Raw genomic sequence first — 23,766 nt, forward strand, 5'->3', positions numbered from 1 at the left:
AATGTAAATAAGTAATTGCAGTGTTGTAGGATGTACAAACCAGATGTAAACAGTGCATCAGTTTACTGAATTTTTACTTTTTATGTTTCAGATCAGCATCATGACTTTACGAATGTTTGAGCACCTTTTGCAGAAGCCCAATGAGCACATTCTTTATAATTTGGTTCTGAGAAATTTAGAAGAAAGAAACTACATAGAATACAAGCCTCTCTGTCAAGAAGATAAAGATGTGGTAGAAAATGGACAAATTGCAGGGGCAGTGTAAGTTTCTTTTTTAAGGAAAGTGTTCACAACAGCTAACTTGGATCCTTATTTTTAGAATGAAGCAGGTTTTTTTTTCAGTAATTGAAAGAAAAGTGGGCATGGATAGTACTTTGAGTGCTCTATGTATTAATCTGTATCCATAAAGTGATGCAGAAATTACTACAGCAAGTTGGGGAAGTTGATAGAACAGTAACAGAAAGGCTAAAATTATCAAAAGCCTCTTTCCTGAACAAGATTAATTTACTTATGCATCTACCAAATATATCAATTTACTTACACATCTACATAGTTTTAAGCCTATGCATGTTTGTATTTTTTTTAGTAAGTTTATTTTTTTAAGCCAATCACTTAGGTGTCTTGCTTAAGTTTATGTTCTTGGTTCATTTTTAGTGGAGAAACTTTTCTGGGACACTTTATGTAAAATCCTTTGAAATACCCTACATAACTCTTGGATCTCCTTTGTTTTTAACCAAAGGAAGTGTAAGGACTAGTCACACCAGCTATTTTGGGCATCTTAATTTAGATATTTCTGAGTCCTCTCAAATAATCAAATTATTTCCTGGAGTATAATTCTCTCATGTAAGTGGCTCAATGCAGTGATTCTGTGCCAGACAAAAATGTCTTCTCTGTTGTTGAGATCGAGAAGTTACGATTTTTCTTCAAAACCAAGTTTGTTGGGTATTTGTAAAGGTTTTTGTTTCTCCATATTAATAAGGTTAAAAGATGTGCATATGATAGTGTTCTGGCAAACATCTTAGTTGTTCAGAGAAGAAAATCAGAAAACATGCCTTTTGGTTCAGATTTTCCTGCCTTTCATAACGTTCTGTGAATGATAATGTTTTTGTCTAATACAATCTCACAGAGACCTAGAGGAAGATCCATTATTTACTGATCTATCTCCAGATAACACGTTATCAACTCAAGAGTGGCTTAGTGCTTCTCCACCTGTCAGTCCAGAACATTCAAAAAATGATGGGAAGACTGAAGTTCATAAAATTGTAAATAGGTAAGTTGAAAGACACTTTTAAGAAATCTCTGAATGTGTGGGTGTCTGCACACACTGTGCAAATTAAATGTACTCTGAAATGGATGTTATTCTGTGCCAGCTGGTAAAATGACTCCACAGAAGGAAATTGTGGCATTTTATCAGAAAGCTACTCCTGAAAGATTAGAGCTTGCAATAAGTAAAAATAATTCAACATAAATGAGAAAAATAGAAGAGCTTCACAGCTAATAACCCACTTGAATACTCAGAATTTGTTAGGAAAGCCTCAGTGATTATAAAACTTTCTGAACTTTCCTCAAGTTCCTTAAACACATAGATAAAAGTAAATAATTGCTATGCTAGAGATAACCTTCTGTTCCCTGAAAATCAAGGGGAATCTCTGTCACCTGTAACATACCTTTCTGATTGTTGGATGTACGGCAAATTGGATATCACAAAGAGGACAGTCTCTGCTCTAAGCAACTTAGTGATGGTAATTCTCTTAGCAACTAATACTAGGAAAAATGCTGTTTGCTCTGCTAATAGATGGTAGCAAAGCAACACTGGTATTCCAGCACTGACATATCTGCTTATCCAGAAATAATCAAAGGTATTAGCCAGAGGAAGCAGATAGCCTGAGGACAGGCAGGATGCAATGGCATAGTTTCTTTTGCCCTCTTTCTCCTAGTCCTGCTACATATAGTTAATGGTGGATGTGGTTTGGAGCAAAGACACAAAGAACACTCTCCTAAATTCACCTCCTGTCATCTCCGTCAGAGAATAGAAATGTTTTCCAGGTGTTCAAGGTTTGCCGTGTTTTGCAAATTTGTGCTTTTTCAAAAAAGATGAGCTCCATATGTAAAGTCAGCTGCTACATATTTCTGCATATAAATATTACTGGAGATTCCAGCAGTTCTTTGGGTTCTTGGAAAGAGCTGAAATTTGGGTCCAAAGACTGAATTTTATTTTGCTATCCAGAAATAATACATTTTTATATTTACTTTATCAAGACACTGCCTCTCTCATAGGACTCGGAATTTCATTATGCTTTTTAGGTCAGATATTGGTGAAGTAATAAGGACTTAAAGTATTTGCACCGCATACCTGGCAAAGACAATTATATTTGTAACTGGGACATTTATATGCAAATATTCCTGTATGTTCTTAGATGTTCATTTTTTACCACAAGGAACTGTGGTAAATAAAACTGCCTATGCAGTAGGTTAACAAAAATTTTAACCCTAATTCTCCTTGTCTTTTGACTCATTTATTTCCCAGTAAATTTTCCATACGCTCTAATAAGATGGAGTCTGACCTTTAGCAAGTACTTGACCTGGTTATGAATATTCCTTTTCATCTCCATTCTGTCTGCTAATTCTCAGAAAATGCATCCCCTGAGGATTTTACCTCTAGTGCTAGACGCAAAAGTTCTGAAGTATACATGTTGTTATTGCAAACAGTAGTTAGAATGGTCATTCTTAAATAGATCTCATGTTCTCTATTTTTCACATAAAGTTAAGTAGAATGTGTGAATTAATTGGCCAGACAACTCAGTATTGTGTACACTGTGACAAATGATGAGAAGGTATTGATCTGGTGCTCTGTGGATTCTAGATACTCATACATGTACTTTTTTTCTCTTTAGTTTTCTCTGTCTTGTACCTGATGAAGCTAAGTCATCATACCATGTGGAGGGTACAGGCTATGACACTTACCTCAGAGATGCCCACAGACAAGTAAGTCAGTGAAGTCTTCATTAGTCCTTGAGAATTTGAAATGCTTATGAGAATATCTAAGTGGTTCTATAAATAGTCCTACTGAATGCATTTTTTGATAATAGAAGATGGGAAAACCCAATTTTTATTTTCTAATGAAGATTTACCTTTGGTGAACTTTTGACAGTGAATTCACCATCTATTACTCTAGTGGGAATAATGAATGGCATTAAATGCATTAATATTCATATAACAAATACACTGAGAGAAAATCTGGAGATAGATTTTTAATTTGCTTTTGCATTTGTCTGCATTCTCTTGGAGAATTGCCTGCCAGGCTGCTTCAAAGGACTAAAGGGAGATTAAAATGCTGCATAGGAGTTACGCAATGTAGGACTTCAAAAATAATGGCTCATCACAGGGAATGGGCAGTCTTAAGGCATTCAGGTTTGAAGTTGGGAGTTTTGGTAGGTAGGGAAGGCTTCATGATTTACTGCTTTGAAATGAATGCAGGCTTTGTTTTTACAAATATAAAGTTTCCTTGGTCAGAAGACAATAAAAGATTTTTTTGCATCTTTTTTATTGAAGCACTGTGAATCTTCTAGAATGGAAAAATTTATGCAAAGGAGTAGAGTAACTGAGAGAGGTATATTTAGTAGCTAGTTCAAAAATTCCCTAACCTCTGAATTATGGTATCAGCAAGTTTAAGATGGGAAGCTTGGGTTTCTGTATTTATTATATTGTTTTATGTATAGTCTCTCCTGAAAAGAAAAGTAATAGAAAATAGAGAATAAGGAAATACAGGTTGATATAAATTTCCCCTATGTTCTATTATTGGATGTCAGAAAGCACGTATCATCTTGGTATTTCTTTCATGCCTTGGGGAAAAGAGTATTCTGGGAGTTATTAGAGAACATAATTGGTTTCTGTCCCTTCCTGACAATGATATGGCTACTCTTAAAATATTTCCCCCCCCTAAGAATAGCCCGGCCTATTGCTGTTATGACATCCAAATAGCTGTTTTGCTTCCATGTTTCTATTCCTGGAAGCCCTCATAAGTAGGTAAGCTACATGCAGCGAAGAATGTCTGAGTCTGTTTTGTTTCTCTTTTGCTACTGCTTATTTGTGTGTTCCATATTTTTACTGCTATAACCTGTGCTCCTTTCAAGGTATAATTCCTTGGCAGTGAGACATCAGGGGGCCCTAAGCAAACCAGGGGCAGAGGCAGAGGTTGAGAAAGACTATTATGGGTGCTAGGAAACCAAGACAGGGAAGAGGAAGCCCTGAAGTACTTTTTTCATTTGTGTCTCCTGCATATACACGCATGTGCCTTTCCTGTCCTGGGAATCAGGGAGCAATATAGATCAGATAGCAAGATAAAATACACATGATACAGTGAATATGTGTTCATGTATCAACAAGACTGCATCTGAATACAATTCCTGCTTTAGAATAACTCTGGTCAGGGTGGGTATTGTTGACTTTGCTTTGTGCATTGGCCCCAGCTGCTTTTTGGGAGCTCTGTTCTCAAATAACTGTGGTTTTGAAGCTACTCTAATAGCATGAATGTCAAGAAGAAATTAAGGTCCCTCAATAGAAACCGATCACGTTTATTTTAGAATTACAGTTCTTTGGGGGCTTATATTTTTCATGTAGCTACAGATTATGGTTTTAAGGTGTATGGACTATTAAAAGCAAACAAATGGTTTCCACTGAGGTTTTAATATGTTTTCCTTGGTATTTTTTTCTAGTTCCGGGATTATTGTGTCATCTGTTTACGGTGGGAGTGGCCTGGATCTCCCAGATCTTTGGAAAAGTGCAATTTAGAAGCGTCATTTTTTGAAGGACACTTCTTGAGAGTCCTCTTTGAAAGAATGGGCAGGATTCTTGATCAGGTAAGGAAATGAAGGTTATTAATTCCATTTCTGATACTTTAATCAGTACTGAAGGGCTGATCTCTAAGATCCCATGGATTCCCACCACTCAGATGTCTATTATAGCATCATATTATTGTGGGACATCCCATGTCTGTGGTGCAGGTCTCTGTAGGTTGCAGGGTGTTACAGTGATCAGCATTCTCAACAGAAGTAGAGAACAAAAACACTCTTATCTTTGTTAACCATTTTTTTGGTGTAAAAATGTTACCTTGACCAGAATTATAATTAAATTAATGAGTAAGAAAAGCATATCCTTAATGTAAAAGAAGTGGGTAAGACAGTATCATAGGAATCCTTCAGTACTACCATCACTGATTCTGTTTTCATTTTCTAGCATTTACACTTTAAAAGCATTTGCATTTCTCAGTTAATAAAATATTGTACAGCTCCTTTCTGCCACATTTCAGTGAACTTCAATCTGAGGTATTCTGGAAGTAGTTTATGTCATTATGTAAGTTGAAAAGAACTTCGTATATCACTGCTAACATTTCCCCCAGTTTTTCACAGTTAGAAAAACACTGTTATCATTATCTGGAAAGTTTCTAAAAGGTATCCCTTTTCCATCTGTAATGTAAAGTAGGGTTTTTTCCCTGGTTTATTATCTTCAAGTAATAGAGGTATAGCTGCCAAGGGCAAACAAATGAGATATGATCTGACTGGCTCCTTGCTCTGAAAAGGAGGTGTGGTGTGTCAGACCCAGATTAGTACAAAAGAATTTAAAGAAAGTGAATTTTCCTGATGTCTGCTCTGTATTAGGCAGCCTGCATGACAATCTTTCTGGGGCAAAGCAGTGAAGGCTCAGGGAGGTGAAACGGAGGGTTGCCCTGTGTGAAAATTTCGTATTTCTTTGTCTTCTCTGACCTCTGGACTCATTAGTCATGTTAATATTGCTGCTTAAGATCAAGAAGATAACTCCTCTTGCCCATGAAAACTTCTAGAAAAGTCTAGATTACCCTCCCTCCAATATCAGCTGGTGTAGATGTTTCAGAAATCTGTACAATTCTGGTTTGCTTGTGGAGCTGTCTACAGAGTAAACCATTGTCTGTGGTAGTGCCATCTTCCCTGCTCATAAGCAGGACAAAGCCATTTGAACATATAAATGCTTAGGAAACATGTCAGGAAGCTCTTAGTAGCCTCTAGGTTACCTCAGTGAGTGTTGACAGGAGAAGAATGTTTGAGAGCACCAACTTCTATAATTGAGAAATCAGGAAAAAAAAAATAATTCATTGCTATATTGTGTATTCTCAGGGTTTTGCTTCCAGTAAACACGTTCTTCACACTACAGTAGCTAAAATGGTTATAGATTAGAGTAATGAAGAAAACTGGACATCAGCATCTTAGGAAAAACAAGCCTTGTGCATAAGGAAACCTTGTCTGAGCAATAACACATGAATTAAACCGAAAGTACAGAACATCCTCTGAAAACCACCCAAGTGTCAGATATGTATGATTATGACAAAAGTAGCATCTGGCTTGGACACATGGTGCCCATTTTGATATAATGCCTGTCAGCAGGACACACATTTGGGTTAGACAAGCAAGATTCTATGATCTGTGATGTTGAAGATGGTTCTTGACTCCAGAAGAATTAAAATTTTTAACAGCTTCTGGAGAAGATAGCTGAGCCACACAAGTGAAGTAACCTTCAAGGCAGTTCAGATCCTGTACCTCATCTGCTCGACAGTACCTCCTTCTTCCTGTTTATATTATACATCTCTATGGAAGTGATTGTTTCCTAAGAATTTTTTAAGAATTTCCTGAACTGCAGGTTTTTAGGGAGTTATCTCATATATGGGTGTCTTACTGAGACTGCTGACATATGGATAGAAATAAAAGCTCTGTGTGAAGAAGCAGCTTGCCTTAATGCTCTCAATTAGTTCAAATCACAACAGCAATCTGTCTGAACAATGCAGCACGTGTTACTACTTTGTTTCTTTCTTGTCTTGTGAACACAAGATAATGCTCATGGCTTCAAAGCTTCCTAATGAATTGACTGACTCAGACAACTCTAAAGACTTCCTGCAGTTCAGCTAGGTAGACAGTGGAATGGATTTATGGAAGGGATTTGTGTCTCTGTCTGCAGAGTAACCTTTCCAGAATAACTCAAAATGCAGTGATCTCTTTTATCTGTAACATCTCTGGATGCTTCATTTCTCATAAGATAGGGATGAATCTATTGCTGGAATATCAAGTACAAAACAACCCTGCTATTGACTGGGAGAAATACGTGTTTCACTTCAAAAGATCTTATGACAACTGCCTTTGCAATGCAGCAGTGTGTGGTTATGAATTCAGGAATAAAATGCCTAAATACTAGTTAGGTGTCCACATTTAGTCAGTGGAAATTTTGTCAGAACAGCCCTGGCAGTCTTCAAAGCTGTTAAGACTGAAAAGCAAGTTGGTGTCTCTTTTAGTGCAAAGTGATTCACCATCTCAGCTTCCTTGACTGTGTTGACTGAAAGCTTGGCTCAGTTGCCTGAACTGAGGCTAATGGGAGCTTAGACATGTAGACATATCTAAATATACCTGTCAAAATTTGAAGCTGAATTCTTCCAAATTTTATAGGCTGGAAAAGGGAAAAAACTGTTATCACATTATTCAGTGTGATGCTAACTTGAAAGTATAAAGGTGATAATTAGAGGTCAATAAATCATCTTCTTTGAGATGTGATTATGCCACTGAGGATGTTACAGCCAGTATATAGTCAATAGGACTGACTGAGGGCCCTGTAATCTGCTTCAGGTGAAACCAACAAGGTGAAGTTAAACCATCTGAGTGTTGGTAATATCAGACTGGTGTAAGGCCATGTCTTGTCAATGTAGTCTGTTCCACCACTGAATAGATGGAAGGAAATTTCACTGGTTTGTCAGCTTGTCTCACTGTGATGAGAAAATCAAAGATGGGGAAAAAAAAGTACTTGGAACATAAAGAAGCCATGGTGAAAATACTTGCTTTCATGGAAATGAGTTTCTTACTGGAATGATAAAAACCTTAAAGCTAGGCACTGTTTTTTTCCCAGAAAGTTAGGTACTATTTTTTTCCTTATGACTTTTAGCATCTTCTAGCATCTGACAGTGTTGCCTCTCCCATATAGTTGATTTGGAGAAAAGAGGTAGAGAAGCAGTTTGGAATTTCATGCTGCTTTCCCAGCCCAGGGCTGTCTCATCTCCTGTAGAATGCTGCCACAAGAGGATCAGGCCTTCTGCAGTGTCTCTTGCCAAGAAAAAAAGAAAGTAGAAGAAGAAAAATACCATACTAGCCAAAAACATGGATTTCTCTCTCTCAGTTTCCTGAGCACTTATAATTTACATTTATCCAGGAGAAGCAAGCAGATGTTTAATCTAGGCTGATTTTATGGTGTTTAGCTGCTGAGCTGAAGAAATGTTTCATAAGAAGACTTACCCTACAATAAACAAGTGTGCAAAATCTTCAAGTGGTTGTAGCAGTTATACAGATAACATCTAATACCCAACTGTCATGTTCACATCACTCCTGTTGTGGAAAGCACAGGTTTCGGGCCTGTCTTCTAATCTAATTTTTTATCTTTATATATTCATAACCCTGTATATAATTCTAGCAATTAAATAAACACTGTCTGGATCAAAATAAGCCAGCATGAACATAACTAAGCACTGTGTTTTCCTTTTTTTTTATTATTATTTTTTGCAGCCCTATGATGTAAATTTACAAGTTACGTCAGTGTTGTCCAAACTGTCCTTGTTTCCCCATCCTCATATACACGAATACCTTTTGGATCCTTATGTAAACCTGGCTTCTGGCTGCAGGTCTCTCTTCTCTGTCATTGTCAGGGTGAGTAAATACACAGCTAATATTTACATATGGCTAGACAGCAGTGATGTATTTACTAACTTAGTAGTCAGTGACAGTAGTTGCTGGCTAGTTTAAGTTGGCAAATGCCTTCTCACTGAAAATAGATACTTAGGCTATTGAATTGAAAATCAGAATTATGGCTTTTCTACCACAAACATTGCGAAATGTGTTTCCCAGCCTGTCTTCATTCTGCATGACTTGAAAATTGTATGTTTGCTTTTATTGTGTAGATGCAAAATACACACTGGCAACAATGTTGCTTTAAACTGGACTAGGTCACATTGCAGTCACTTGCAGGCAAGGTCAGGCAGAGCTGTAAGAACAGGCCAAGAACAGGTTTGCATCTGGGTGAGAAAGAGGCTCATTCCCTCACAAGCAAAGGATGCTCCTGAATACTCTGTGCCTGGATGAATATATCTGCTTATCCTCTATTTTTTTTTTTTTTTTTTTCTGATTAAGGCTGTTCTTGACAGTGAAGTCCTGGATTTATCAAAAGGCCCTTCCTTTCCCTCTCCGATTCCATCTCTTCCTGCCAGACCTTCCTCCTAGAAGAGCTGGCTGGCTGCCTGTCACACTGCAGTCTTCTCAGTCAGAGCCCTCGCCTACCCCACGCACCAGCTGTTATTAAGCTGATCAGGATCCTATTAGCAGTGCTTGCCCAATGCAAACGGAGTGCTGAGCTCCCTTGTTCCCAGCAGCCCTCCCCATTTCAAAATATAATCTTCACACTCTCCCCTTCTGCTTTTTCTAAACCCAGGAATTTACTGGTCAATTGCCTGTGTCAACATTTACTAAGACAAATTAATCGTGGACATAATTAAAATAAGCAATGCCATTTGAGGCAACCACAAGTGAGACTTAAGAGTTTTGTCCTTTTGAGTCTACTTTCAGTACCCACTCACCCTTTTGGGGGCAGACAAGCTGCTGTCCATATTGTTTTGTGAGCCTATGAGCATGCTCAAGAGGTTCTGCAAAGGGGTGGACTGGGTGTGTTGATGGCTTTGTGCTTTACAGGTCGTTGGGGACCTCATGGTTAGAATCCAGCGCATCCCAGATTTCACTCCCAAACTTCTGCTGGTCAGAAAACGCCTGCTGGGATTGGAGCCAGAAGGGCCCATGTGAGTAAAGACATTGTACCTTCTCCAGGACCCCTGGCTGATTTTTTCTTTGTGTGCTGGTCCTGATTCTCTGCTATTATTTTCTTTCTCAGCATTGACCACATGACGTTACTAGAGGGCGTGATTGTGCTGGAAGAATTCTGCAAAGAGCTGGCAGCGATTGCTTTTGTGAAGTATCATGCCTCATCTACACCATAATCAGCCTTGATGAGTTGCCAGGCTGTAAAACCACCTAGCTTGTCTCAGTCTAAAAGACTATTGACAACAGCCAGATAGGAAGAGGTGGTGCCTTCTGGCAAAGTGTCAGTTGACATTTGGCAGAATTGGAAGTTGTTACTTTCACCAGATGTTGACATTGCAAGAGGGGGGGATTTAAATGGACCTAGAAGGTGATTGAAGGCGTCTGGGTAGAAACCAATACATAACATTTCTAGCCACTGTGCGAAGAGCAAAAGCTGAATGAAGAACCACAGACATCAGACCTTGGTTATTCTGTTATAAGGACAGTGTTTAGAGAGTTGGGTCTTTTGTATGTTCTGGGGCTCACAAGCACCAATTTTTTTGTTTTGTGACCATATTACTTTCAAAAAGCAAATTAATTTTATAGCGTTTTTATGTCTTAATTCTTTTTCTTTTCAGTTGGATATATGAAAGGAAATCACAACTATGGTTGCAATGTATATTATTAAAAAACAGAGGTTCAAAAAATTCACTAATCCATATACAGTAAGATCAGTTAATAAGGGATCATTTTTGTTTGAATCTTAAAGACAACTCTGAACTTGATTCCCCGATAGATTACTCCAAGAGATATATCAGTATAAAATCAATACTAATGGAATTAATCCTGATTCAGCAACACATCCATAACAAATATATCCAAAACATACATGATTCTAGCATGTTTGTCTCTGTAATTCCAAGTGATAGCTCTTTAGGTCATCTGGATAACTAGATTTCCTTTAATTGTTTTGCACGTGAACTTCAGTTGCTTGACTCGTGTCACCTTTGCAGGCAAGTTAATTATAGGTCATTAGTAGCTGTTGCTGAAACTATATTTTTAATTTCTTAATACATAATGTTTCTTTTATGTTGGTATGTAGCCTGAATTGGTTTAAGACTCTTGTGCCTTGAAAATTGGCAGCGTAAACATTCTGTCACTTTTAGAAATGCCCAGCGAAAGATTAACTGATACCAATGCAGTTAAAGCATTGATACCATATATACAGGACCAAAATTTAAGCCTGCTTTTCATCGTGCTGGGATGCAGAAATGGCTCTCAGGGAGTCTTTTCCAATGTAAATACTATAGCTTTGGAAGTGGAGGGCAATCCCATGTGGACTTCTCTGGGTCAATGCCAGCCTGCCCTTGGGACAGCTCTTGCTGCTCAGTGCCACACCTGCACTGGCAGGTGCAGGTGGCTGGGCTTTAACCCTCCAGTCACACTGAGGGACTTGGGGAGGGACCTCCCTTGCTCTCCCCACCAGTGTGGAGTACCTCTTTCTGCACCTGTGAACCTAACAAGGTAGAGTTTAGCTTCTTGTGTTTACATTGTATTTCTTTGTTTCTTCGTCCTCCTGTCCTATTTGCACAGCTAATGCCCATTTCAAATGTGATTGCTCATATGCAAATATGGATTAATTTACTCAAGTCACTAAATTTTTTCTGGATTTACATGCCTGTACCTAGAATCAGAGTCTGCTCTGAACCATGCCTTTGAGGTCTTGTTTTTTTAATATTTATGACACCTGGATGTTGAGAGGCCTTTTAAGTTAGCAGGCTAATTAGAACAGTGTCACAGTTAATGGGCTAAATTTATTCTTCTCACAACAGTGAAGAGGGTCCTGCTGTAAAAGCTTCCAATACAGGTTCAGCTGGAGAGAGCAGTTGTGGAACTGGGGAAACATGCTGGCAAGTAAATCCTGTATTCAGTGGCTCCCTATACTGAAAAGCTTTTGTACAAAGTGTTTGGTAATGTACAAAACATCTGGAACACAAAAGCATTTTTACTTCGTCACCTACTTGTTTCTTGCTGAATTCCGCCCTGAAGTGTTTTCAGGTCAAAGCAGCATAGGAGGATAAAGGTTTTTTAAAGTGACACTTCTTTCATTTTTGTCCTTTAGAAACATACCTTGAAAGTAGCAAATAATTTTTAGGGGTATGTGTTAATGTAACATACCTGACACTTAGTTTAGAACATGTCAGTGTCTATGCAGAGTTATAAATAAGGTCCCAGTTCAGCAAAACAGTTAAATATAAGCTTCATTTCAAGAGTTTTATACTTAAGTCCCTGTCTTTTCCATGAACTAAGTTAAGCTGTTGAGCACAAATGCTCAGACTTTAATGAATTTGGGTCTTCATTGGTTTTGGAGCTTAACTACTTATTCCTTAAATTTTCTATTTTCATTATTTATTTTTTTTAAATGTATGTTCCAGAATATTTCTAATGTCCCAATTTCAGTGTAAACTGGAAGTGATAATACTACTATAAATGAAAGTGAGGGAAGTGTTAAACAAAACTTGTAAGAGCATTCCAATTAATATACCAATTTATAAAGCCACTTGAGATGCCTGATTTCAAATGAAAGCATTAACATCACGTCTGGTGTTTTTGTTGTTGTTTTCACTGATACTTGAGCTCATTACATTGTAAGGAATTGTATCAGTCAGCTTCTGCAAGGACTGTTGGAACTTCTGTAGCATTTTAGTGCAAAACAGTCTGCTGAGCTGCAAACACAATTCCTTCATGCTTGTCTATGAGAAAAATAAGCACCCTTAAATTCAGGATATAGTTGTTTGGTCTCCAGCAATATTGGTGATGTTCTTGCAAACCAAATGTTATTTAGTTGATAAATTTAGAAGACATGGATCCATCCTGATGGAAGTGAAGCAATCCTTAGCATTGCTTAAACTGCTTTTGTGAGTGTTGCCTACAAACCCTTAATTTTACCAGACATGGTAACAACTACCTTTATTTTTGTAAAAATGATTTAATCTTTCTTAAAGAGATGGAACTCATTTAATTATTTTTGGTGATGATATTTTCCATGCACTTTTTCTTTCTTTTTTTTTTTTAAAAAGGTTAGAATTTAGTTCAAGTCCATGTTTTCACCTTTCCAATCTATGCATGTCATTGAGGTGCCCATTTTGTTTCTGTGTGTGTTTGTATGTGGTTATTTATTACCCAGAGATGGACACCTGAGAAAATATGTGGCCTGAAGTTCATAGCCTATGAAGATCCTCCAGATGTCTGGGGAATGCAAGTGATCATCACCTTAGAAAATACAGCCACTAGAATTAGGTTGAAATACTTGAGAGGTAATACTAGAATAATTTTTATTTCAAAAAGCAGATCCAAACCACATTTTAATCCTGATGCACATGTGTGTAAATATACACATTTTTAATTTTTTTTTCCATTTATAGTATGTATTTGATTTAGACTCAGATATAGAAACATTTGTAATAAGCCATGTGCTAGTTCTGGTAGAACAAGTTTGTCCTTAGTTTATCATATGACTGTAATATTCCTTGTATTCAGATCCTGTCTGTGTAATGTTCTTACTATGTATTTGTTTGTGCAATATAAAAGCTGTGATTTGATACACAGCTTGAGTCTGGTTGTACATCACCTATGTATATATATATAAAAGGACCAGAATCCCAAGCTCTTTTACACTATAATTAGTGTAAAGATGGTCACACTTAATTTTACAGGGCATGAGTAATCATGGAATGGCTTTGTAAATGCATGGTAATTTCTACCATAACCTGTTCTATAATTTCAGAAGTGGCATTTTATTAGTTCTATTTGTCTTGCTTAAAGAAATCCTAAATGGAAGTGTCAGGTAAAATTGAAGGATTGTGTAGTAGACTTGGAGCTACCTGCAAAATCCATATCTGACATGGTGTATCCCACAGGGTTTTAAAACCATGATCCTCAATGCCTTCTGTGCCCTGTAAAATAGTGTAGCTATATAAAATATATACTCTTTGTTTTGCCTCCTGCCTTGTTTACATTAAACAGAGGATATTCAGTAAATTTTTTCTATTAAACTTTGTGTAGGTCACTTACTGACAGTGTTGCCAAGGTTTCACAGGTGTGGGTTTTCCAGTGAGGAACTGTTGAAACAGCCACATTACCAGACATATAATATTAAGTTTTATGAAGGAGGTTGTGATAAATTCTAATTTTTTTTTTGCTAAAAAATGCATGGAGGATTAAAAGGGATGTTCTCAAAATAAATTAATTTCAATGAAGCGACTGCTTCTATTATTAAAGAATCCATAATAAGTTTTGTATGGATGACCTTGAGACAGAAAATGTTAAAGCCATTTTACATCAGGCCTTTGATCCTGAAGTCCTTTCACTTATTTTGAGTCTGTCACTGCAGCATTTTTGGGAATAAACCTATTTCCTGTGCTATACTACACTGTACAGGGCTCGGAGTGAATCAGTATATGCTTGCCCATGAAAATTGGAAGCTAAGGCAAATGGCCAGGATGGAGCATCCTGAACTCAGATTACCTATGGCTCTTCCTGAGAGCCCTGACATCTTTCAAGACTGCAGCTGGTCAAGACCCTGGTTTTCTATTGCATTTCAGGGCAGAGTGTGTCAGTCACAGTGTCAGCTGGTGGCACTGGGTACAAACGTCATGTACGTTGAGTAGGTGTCACTTCAGGGCCTTTGAGGAAGGCTTCTATACATAGGGTTTTATATATGGTTTTATATATTTTAGAATTGTATTTGTTGGGAATTTTTCCTTAGTATCTTATCTAGTTTTGGTGTCCTTCAAGTTTTCAGTAGCTTTTAAGAAACCTCATTGATCTGTATGATCCCCTCCGAGGGCTGCACTTGGATGTTAAGCTGTTTCTCCTCAGTATTTAACGGCTGCGAGTGCTCTTGCATCTTTAACAAGAAGACAGCTACTGCAAGATTATACAGTTGGCAGCTTTTTTACAGCTCTCAGCATCTTCACCCCATGCTCTTGGGTCTCAGAGACTGTCATCTCCCACCCTAGATCATTTATTTTCTGTGCCTGCATGAGGTATTTAGAGTTTTAGGGACACTTTGCTTCCTCAAGCAGTGAGGGAGTCGTATCAGAATTGCACAGTTTATATTGCCTTGTATTTTCCTCTTCCTTTGATACCCTTGAAATGACTGGATTATTTAAGCCTGATAATCTTATGGCACTTGCATTCTGATGCAAGATTTTTGGGCTTTACATCCTATTGGAAAAAAAACCCGAACAAATAGCATTATCAGTGTGTGGTCTCTACTTTGTATTCATTGACTTGTTTTACAGATTCTCAGTTGAAGCTCTCAGAGCAAATACAAGTAGCACAGGATCTACTGAATTTGTTAACCTTTAAATATTAACAGAACTGGTGCTGTCAAAGCCTCAAAGATTTTGCTAGTTGTCCAACTGTGATCCAGTTGGATTAAAGTGGATTACTGCTCAGAGAAGTGAATCTGTCAGAACTTGTATGAGCCCTTTCAGCCAAAACCCATGTGTTCCTGGTGCATCCTTTATCAGCTGAGGTTCCCTTTGAAGGATGAGAAAGAGAACCGAAGAGCAAATCAGGAATCAAGTGAAGCATATGCCGGATTGAAGTTTTCAGGTGTCATAAGCTTCTTGGGAATGCCAAAAAAGAAAGTGTACAAGTTAAATTTTACAAGTTTGGACTGGTTACTGGCATTGCTTTTGGAGTCAAATCCATGAGGAACAACAGATGCATCTTGGAACACAGTATCTCACCAGGCTATTTGAATTACAATTACTAGTATGGTATATATATCCTGAACTATGTTTCACTAAATCCCTGCTGGTTATTACAATAAATGCTGCTGGTGGTATAAAATCCACTAGAATAGTACTGTGGGACTGACAACTTTGTCAGTGACTTGTAACTTTGATGAAGTAGATACACCTTGCTGGCTTTGCCTTTCTGTTCTATGGCATGATAACTCACTAAAGGTTTGTATAGTGTCCCCTCCCTCTGGTATGTACTGAAAAATATGGAAACACATGAAAGGAAGGACGCTGTTACAGTGCTAGGCTGTAGGAAGATGAAGTAAAGCATATTTTTCTTAATCACATTCACCTTCATTTTCAAAAGAGATTGACTTCATTATGTTCTAAAGGGACCAGTTCTCTGAAATAACAACTGTTGAAAAGAGGGAGAGTATCCTCCCCAGGAGGCCTAGGCAGTAAGTACAAACCTGCTTTAGAAATTTGCACTGGAAACAGCAGAAACAAGACATCACATTGTATTTTTTCAAGGTGTACAGTATCCCGTTTCCATTTTGGAGAGAGGAAAAATGGCCAAAATGTAAATTATTGTGCTGAGTAATAGCATACAACAAGACTACAGGAAGTTCAGAAAACAGCAAGGGATATTAAACTGATTTAAGGAGGAGAAAAACAGAGGTAACTTAGTTTAGCCTAGTTAAATTATGGCCAAAGGTTAGCATAACATTACTTCCCAGTAAAAGGATTTGAATGCCATGAGCACCAAGACTGAAGGAACTAGGGAGCCTAATTTATCAGCATACAATTAGGAAATAAGTGATGTCACTGAGGAATACTTGTTCATTGTCAGTGAAAACTACCTGCCCATGGTTGTTTCTAGACCAGGAGAAGTGGAAGGAGCGTTAAACCTTGCACTTTTAAAACCACACTGGACAAAACACAGAATGTTTCAATAGGAAACCTGCCCGTGTCATGAGGAGATGAAATAAATGTGCGTTAACATCCTCAGATTCCCAGCTAGTTAGAGCCTCCTGGGTAACTTGTAATTGTTCTGCTAAAAACCAGTGAGATTGACAGATCCACCTGAGTATCTCCTGTAAATTAGGAAAGTTGCTGCAATCTGAGAGAAGCAATTTTCAGCCTTCCAAAATGTGACTCATTTAACCTCTTTGCAGAAGCAGCACCCATTGCACGCAGCGAGTGGTGCAGCTTGATTAGCCTGGCCAGGATCCCCCCCATGCTGAGCTGCCTTGGAGAGAAGAAACAAATTACCTGTGCTCTGAGTCGTCATCATCCTTTAGTTGAGAAACCCTCTCCTACTTCCCTCATCTCTACGTCCACAGGAAGCACCTGTCAAGTTCATTTTTCTTAATTTGTGTCATGAATTTTTATTTCCTAAGCTTTCTGGAGACTCTTATTTTTACTGTTAGCAGAATGTCCATCAACATTGTACATATTTCAAGACAATTTTCCTTTCAGCTTCCTGCAAAGGAAAGAAATCTTTGTATTGTTTATCCTGCCTTTTGAGATTCGCATTCTCCTGCCTTGTTAATTCCATCCTTTCAAATCTCTAAAAATGTTTTCCATCTTGCCCTTCACCTTGGGGATTTTGCAGTCAGCAGTTTGTGCAGCTCAGCAGGCAGGGTGTGGTAAGGACAACACAGACAAAAGCAGAGCTACTTCTGTCCACGTAGGTCCAGCTCCAGCGTCCACAAGTGAAATACTATCTATGTGGCAAACATGGTGGAGTGGATCAAGAAGGAAAACCCAAACACATTGATATGTGTGGGAATTTTGCCATCAGTAGAAACGATGCAAAGTTTTCACTCTCTGCTTTGCAAACTCATTTTCTATTTCTGATAAGCTTTTAAGATTTTTAGAAAAAAAAAACAACCAACAATAAATAAAAGTAGCAGAGAAGAAAAAAACGGTTCGTGAGTTTCCTATGATGCCTGAAGAAAACTATATCCTGGTCATGTTTAAAAGACAGACATTTAAGGAGAGAACTACTACAGATATAAAGAACATGTCTGCACAAGTAGTGACCTGGCAACAGTTCTGAGCAGGCCAACAGCTGTATTTGATGCCAGCTCAGTGCAGGGACAGAGGACCCACGTCTGCTCAGGCAGGTGTGGGACAACTCATGTCTTGAACCAAGGGAAGTGGAACAGTTTGTAACCTTCAGGAGGGGTCTTACAGCCTTACCACAGAAGTAAAACCAAAGACAGGAGAACTGTATTTCCTATATAGATATGAAAAGTATGCTTACTATATTTTATATTATGATTCCTCAAAATTGTATTGTTTTGATGGCTTTTTTTTTTTCTTTGAATAATCAAACACAATTCTGTAGGAACCAAAGACTAAAAAATTAGAGATTAAAATTCAGTCACACAAACCTATTGGCCTTGCTTACATAAGCAAAAACTTGTCAGGATCATGTAAAATACACATCTAAGCCAGAGATGATGAAAGTATTACCCTCTCATAGCCATATGCCAGAAGACAGCTTTGCCATTAGTAAATAAGACCTTACATTAACAGCTTAGAATTCTGCTGTTCCCTGACTTTTTATGAAATTCAGTAATAGTAACACTAGGTAAATCATGCATCAAAATAGTGCAGGCAGTTTCGTGCTGTATCTATTAAATGTCTGCTTCTCTGGAGCCATGATTTCAACTTGGATCGTTAAATAAGGAGTTGGTTTAATATCAACCAACAAATTACCATAAAGGGTGATGTTTCCAAGAGGACAAATATGCAGAAAACTAGATTTATCAGATATCGTTTTTATGTTTTAAAAGCTCAAAACTGAGCACCCCTTTCATAATTAATTCCAAATGTCAATTTGATCTACTAATCTGATCCTAATTGCCAATTTATTTATTTTTTTATTAGGTTACCTTCTTGTTTCTAAAGATCAACCGAACAGAATAGTGAAAAAAAGGAATGCCTTGATATGATGAGATGTGATCTGTTCAACCAGTGGGACCATACCACAGCTGCAAAACCACTCCAGTTATTGTCTCTCAAGTGAGATGATGACAAGGAGTGTTGTGGCTGGTTTTGCCTAAGAGGGGAAAGCTGTAACATGAAAAATTTCTACCTTTTACCTCTGGGGTAGAACGTGGAAGTACATGGATAGTTCAGGATAATGGTAAATATTCTTAACCTGTAAACCATGATTTGTTTAGTTCATTTGATGAAAGAAGCAAAAGTGTGGGAACTATAAGTAATGTGATTATAATAATTCCAATGAGCATATGTAGCAGTTGGTGCCATTTCAAGGAACATTATTTTTTACACCTGATCACTGTGTCTTGGTCTGCTAATTGTTTAGTTATTTTTAAGCAGTTTGCTTACTATCCACAAGCTGAGATAATGCTCAATCTCTGAGAATTTTGTTGGGTTTGTGGTTTTGAGTGACAAATAGTTTTTTTCTCCATGTGACAGCTGCATGACTTAGTCTATTAATAGAGGAAGCTGCCACAGAGGAACTACATATATAGACTTCATTTAACTTTTAAAAGCACAAGCTATACAGGTGCAATTCATCTTTTCAGTTCTTCAGGTATTAATCTGTGTGGTGGAAGGGGCTTGATTTCTTCGCCTTGACTCAGCAACTATATGAACAATTATCAGAAGTCCCTAAGAAACTGCTCCAATGCTGGTCCCATGGTTTGTTACTTCAGTGGAAAAGCATGGATTTCAAAAGCAAGCTGATTCAAATGCCAGATAAAGACCTCAGGGTTAAAACTGAAATTTCAGAAAGAAAACTTGCACTATCATGAGGCAAGGTCAGTATAATTGTGTAACTCAACTATTTCAACAGCTGAATATTCCACCTGATTAGCCTATTTATAGCTTTACATTAATCCAGTGCCATTTACTCCAGAGGTTCCCTGAAATTTTACAAACACAGCCAAGGAGGCAGCAATCCCACATGCAGTATTTAATGAGTTGGTTTTCCTTACAGCAGGTGAACAACAAAGTCCTGATGTTGGGCTGATCCCTGTGCCTGCAGCTCCCTAGGCTGGGCGATGAGGCTGGGTGTTACCAGTGTCTGAGTTATGGGAAGCATAATACTTATAAGTAGCATAATACTGAGGCAGCCATGTAGTCCTGTTATTTTCATTGCTAGTTGCCACAGATTATGTTCTGAGTATGCAAGGTCTCAGGGGTGAGACACATCAGGCTTGCTTTGTCTGAGCTTTTCTTGACCTGCCTGCAGCTTTGTTTTAATTCGATTTAGCTCTAATAGCAATTTTTCTTCTGACCAGGTGGCTTTGGCTAATTTATTTTCCTTTGCTTATCATTGCAATGGTACTGCTGTAGTTTTACACTCCAGCTGCATGGTGTGGTATAGAGAAATACGGGGCTGGTAGGATGGCTGAGGCCTTGAGAGCATTAGAGCAGAGGAACACTAGAATGGGATCAGCAGAAATGGGGCACAGGTTTTGCACTGGAGACCCCTCAGCAAGGAACACACCCACAGTCCAGTAAAGAAATGCAGAACGGGACAAAACTGGTTTAGGTATAAGGAAGACAAGAAAGAAATAGCATCTGGCATACTTAAAAGGTGCTGTAGAGAGCAAATACAGATGTGACACAGAGCTGCAGAGCAACGAAGAAGAAAGGTGTGGAACAGGTTAGCAATGCTACTAAAATAAACCCACATGGGTCTTAGAGTCAGGAAGACAAAACTGTCAACATGAACATCCCAGTCCTCCTGGCAAAAGACTCCAGATGCTGGTGACCTGCTGCAGCAGCCACACCACCACTAGAATGACAGCACTGGCCACAGAGCCCGAAGGAGCAGGGGAAAGGGGCCATAACATCAGGAAACAGGGACATAGGAAGAGCCATTTTTATGGGTTTATTGTTAGCAGTGGGGTTTTTTGTGGCTAGACTAAGCTGCACCTCTCTGTTATAATTAGATCTGGGCTGATAATGGCTCTCAGAACAGACTACAAGGATTTCAGCTAAATTTATTATAAATTCTTGTCTTCATATATAAAGCGTGTTTCATCTTTGCCTATAAAGAAGTTTTGGATTATAACAATAGCAAATATATTTTAGAACTACAAAAAAAAATTAAAAATCTACACAAAACAAATAGCAGGATCAAACACAGCAGGAAAAGTTCCTTCTCCTGCTGCCATGGAGAAGATTCTGACAAAGCAGGGGCAGATACTTCTATCTTTTGATGAAAAGTGTCATCTATTTTATTGTTGTTCTTGATCCTGATACCCTCTATGCTGTGGAGAAGCTGCTAGCAGTTTTTTCCTGCATAAGAACAGTGATGTTTGATCTGAAATCTGTCTGGAACCGAGACTGGGGAGATGCTGTTGGTAAATAGCATTCTTCAACATTTAAATGGGGCTGAAGCCCCAGTCTGGAAATTCAGTCACACAATCCCTATTAAAGAAACAAGAGAACACCTGAGTCCTGCCTCCAACCAAGCACTTTATAACAAAAGCTCTTTTTCTTTGGTTTAAATCTAGACATCTCTACTCAAGTCAAATTCTACTCTGCTACTGCCTCCAGGTTTAACCAGAATAAAAAATGACCGCTATGACAGTTGGTACAACCAGACTGCAAAAATAGAAACACAGAATTTAATTTGAATGCTCATCATTATTTAATCCAGCAACCAGCAGACATTAAAATTTCATTTTACTAGAACATATTCTTCTTCAGATTGGGTCCCAAAATTATTTCATTCCCCAGTTATTGCATTGTTTCAGTGACAACATACCCACACCATAATTATTCTTAAGGGGTTCAACAACATGCTCATCAGTGGGTACCGCTCCATTTGTCTCTTGGTTCCCTGAATCACTGTTACGAAGCATTTCCAGGACCTGATACTCATGTTTCAAACCATTACGTTTTCTACCATTTATAAACATGTCTGAGCCAGAAATCATTCAGTGGCTCTTGCTGCTCCATCCTTCAGGGACAAAATGTTCTAAAGAGCTAATGTTGCTCTTTCATTAAGAAACCTATTCAGAACCACAGAGAGCGATTTTGACAGTGCAACTGGAAGTTGCTCTAGGGTAGAAGCTTGACAGGAGTCAAGTCCTATTTTAAGCTAAATAAATAGATACTGTTTATTTAAAGCAAAGTCAGTTACAGATTCTGGCATGTACACATAACTATATACCTGTGAATCTCATGTGCTGTGCTCCTCCAGATTGCACAAATTCTGCCTTAATACATGCAAAAAAAATTGTGGCCAGTGCTGGCATGAGGATGAAAATAAAAAGGAAAAAAAGAAAAAAGGAAGAAAACAAAACAAAATAGAGTCCTACAAAGGACTCTTCAGCCATTTTTCTAGCATGAACACACTTTGCTTTTTCATATTTTGGGGGAGTTTAAGTGTGGATAGAGAGAGAAGGACATTTAGTGAAAAAAAGGGAAGGTAAAGTGAAGGGCATAAATGTTCAAAATGACAGCACAGATGAACTGCTTGAAAAGATGAACAAGGGTGTAGTTTCACATTATGGTTCTTTTGGTGGCAAAGGTGGTTTAAAAAATGTTCTATCCTTAGCTGCCTGGCATCATGTTTTGTTCTTGTTGAAAGACACAAGCAAACAAGAACTTTCCACTAATCATTGCAACACAGCCCAAAATGTTCAACCAGCACAGCCAGAGGTTATAAACCTCTGGAGGTGGTAGGATGAACCTGGGTGGTAACAGGCAGCAGTCTCCAGCAAAGAAGGATGGTTTTGTGGCTGAACTATAGTCTGGGAAGCTGGAAGAAGCTGGTTTCTGTCCCTGACCTTGCTGCAAAATCCATCACTTCTGCGACTATAGCATGAGAGAAATATTACTGAAAGCATCTCTCCAGAATGATGTAGTTACGTCTCATTAATGTAAGTTTAAGGGAAGATGATATAAAAACACAGCATTGTTATCAGTCCCTCTCATCTTTATAAGTGCCATTGCACAGGTAATTGCAGACTTTGAAAATTAGATCTCCTAGTAGTACTACTGAACACATATGCTTGTGTCTTAGCAAAATGTTCTTTGCAAGGGCTTTGGAGATCAAAGACGGTCTGGGTTTGATTGGAAACCAATTATCTACTGCTGTGTGGACCTTTGAAAATGAACAGGATTTTTATTTCCTTTATCCTTTGATCCCCAAAACGAGCAATATATGGATAAGGAAAAGCAGAACAAAAGAACAGATGTACCGAGCAAAGAGTGAAAAGGAAAAGCAAGAATGTGCCTATAGGTTAGTTGGACAGATTTTTTTAAAAAAAAACAAAACAACAAAACAGGTTGCTGGATTGGAAAACTTCAATAAGCTACAAACATAAGCAAGGTACCTTCCTGCTCAGTATCTTTGGGACTATAAAAATCAGGTAGACACAGAGCTGCAATATGCATTAACCATGGCTTTCCACAGGAAGGATATTTTTTTGTTCCATATGCAACTGGAATTACAGAATTACTTGTGCAGTCGATGCTACTTAAAGTACAACTTCTGCAGTAGCCCACTGATGTATCTTTGATCTACTTATTGCCTAATTTATTTAGCCTTTCTCCAACTCTTTTCCTGGTTCAGCTTCATATTCCAGGAAGAATCCAGTGCCGACAAGTGTGCTTTATGGCTCCGGCTCCAACTTGTCATTCCCAGTGCTGTCAGCAGGCTGTGGGCCAAGGGAAGCAGCTGCATATCCATTCACTTCTGCAGCATTTCACACACCGTTACGGCCCTACTACTTTAATTTTAGTTTTGCTGTCTGGGGTCAGTCCTTGTACTGAGACAATTAACACTGACCATCTGAAATCTGATAGGGATTTAAAGCAAAGGGTGAGTGGATGCCACCCGGTGAGAGGAGGAGAAAGGAGGGAGCAGGAGGATGAATGAGCTGGGCCTTTTCCTTTTTCATCCGGTGCACATTAGTGGATCAATGACTGAAATGGATGAGGGTGCTGCTAAAGTGTCATGGCAGTGTAATAATGTAGCTGCTATTAATGGCTAGAGCTCCAGTCCGGAAATTATAGTGAAAGAAATAGAAAAAAAAATATTTCTGAGGGCTCTGAATTGGTGATTTGAGGATTGTAATTTAGTGCTTGCTTTAATATTTCATAAAGCAGCTACTGTGCACATTTTCAGAAGTTTTCCTGTTAGTTAAGGAAAGAATAATGTC

At 38.3% G+C, this 23,766-nt stretch overlaps 1 protein-coding gene across 1 annotated transcript in view; it reads left to right on the plus strand.

The window, feature by feature from the left end:
* The window catches only part of FAM160B1 (family with sequence similarity 160, member B1), a 104,799-nt gene extending 94,751 nt beyond the window's left edge, over window positions 1-10,048 (plus strand). The window contains exons 13-19 of the mRNA XM_010007944.1: window positions 92-261; window positions 1,127-1,270; window positions 2,895-2,985; window positions 4,716-4,859; window positions 8,571-8,711; window positions 9,747-9,850; window positions 9,943-10,048. Coding sequence (XP_010006246.1) covers window positions 92-261; window positions 1,127-1,270; window positions 2,895-2,985; window positions 4,716-4,859; window positions 8,571-8,711; window positions 9,747-9,850; window positions 9,943-10,048 — 900 coding nt within the window. The remainder of the gene's footprint in view (window positions 1-91; window positions 262-1,126; window positions 1,271-2,894; window positions 2,986-4,715; window positions 4,860-8,570; window positions 8,712-9,746; window positions 9,851-9,942) is intronic.
* The last annotated feature ends 13,718 nt before the right edge of the window (window positions 10,049-23,766 follow it).

The sequence above is a fragment of the Chaetura pelagica genome, unplaced genomic scaffold (assembly GCF_000747805.2).
Source record: "Chaetura pelagica isolate M959 unplaced genomic scaffold, ChaPel_1.0 scaffold531, whole genome shotgun sequence".
Classification (NCBI taxonomy): Eukaryota; Metazoa; Chordata; class Aves; order Apodiformes; family Apodidae; genus Chaetura; species Chaetura pelagica.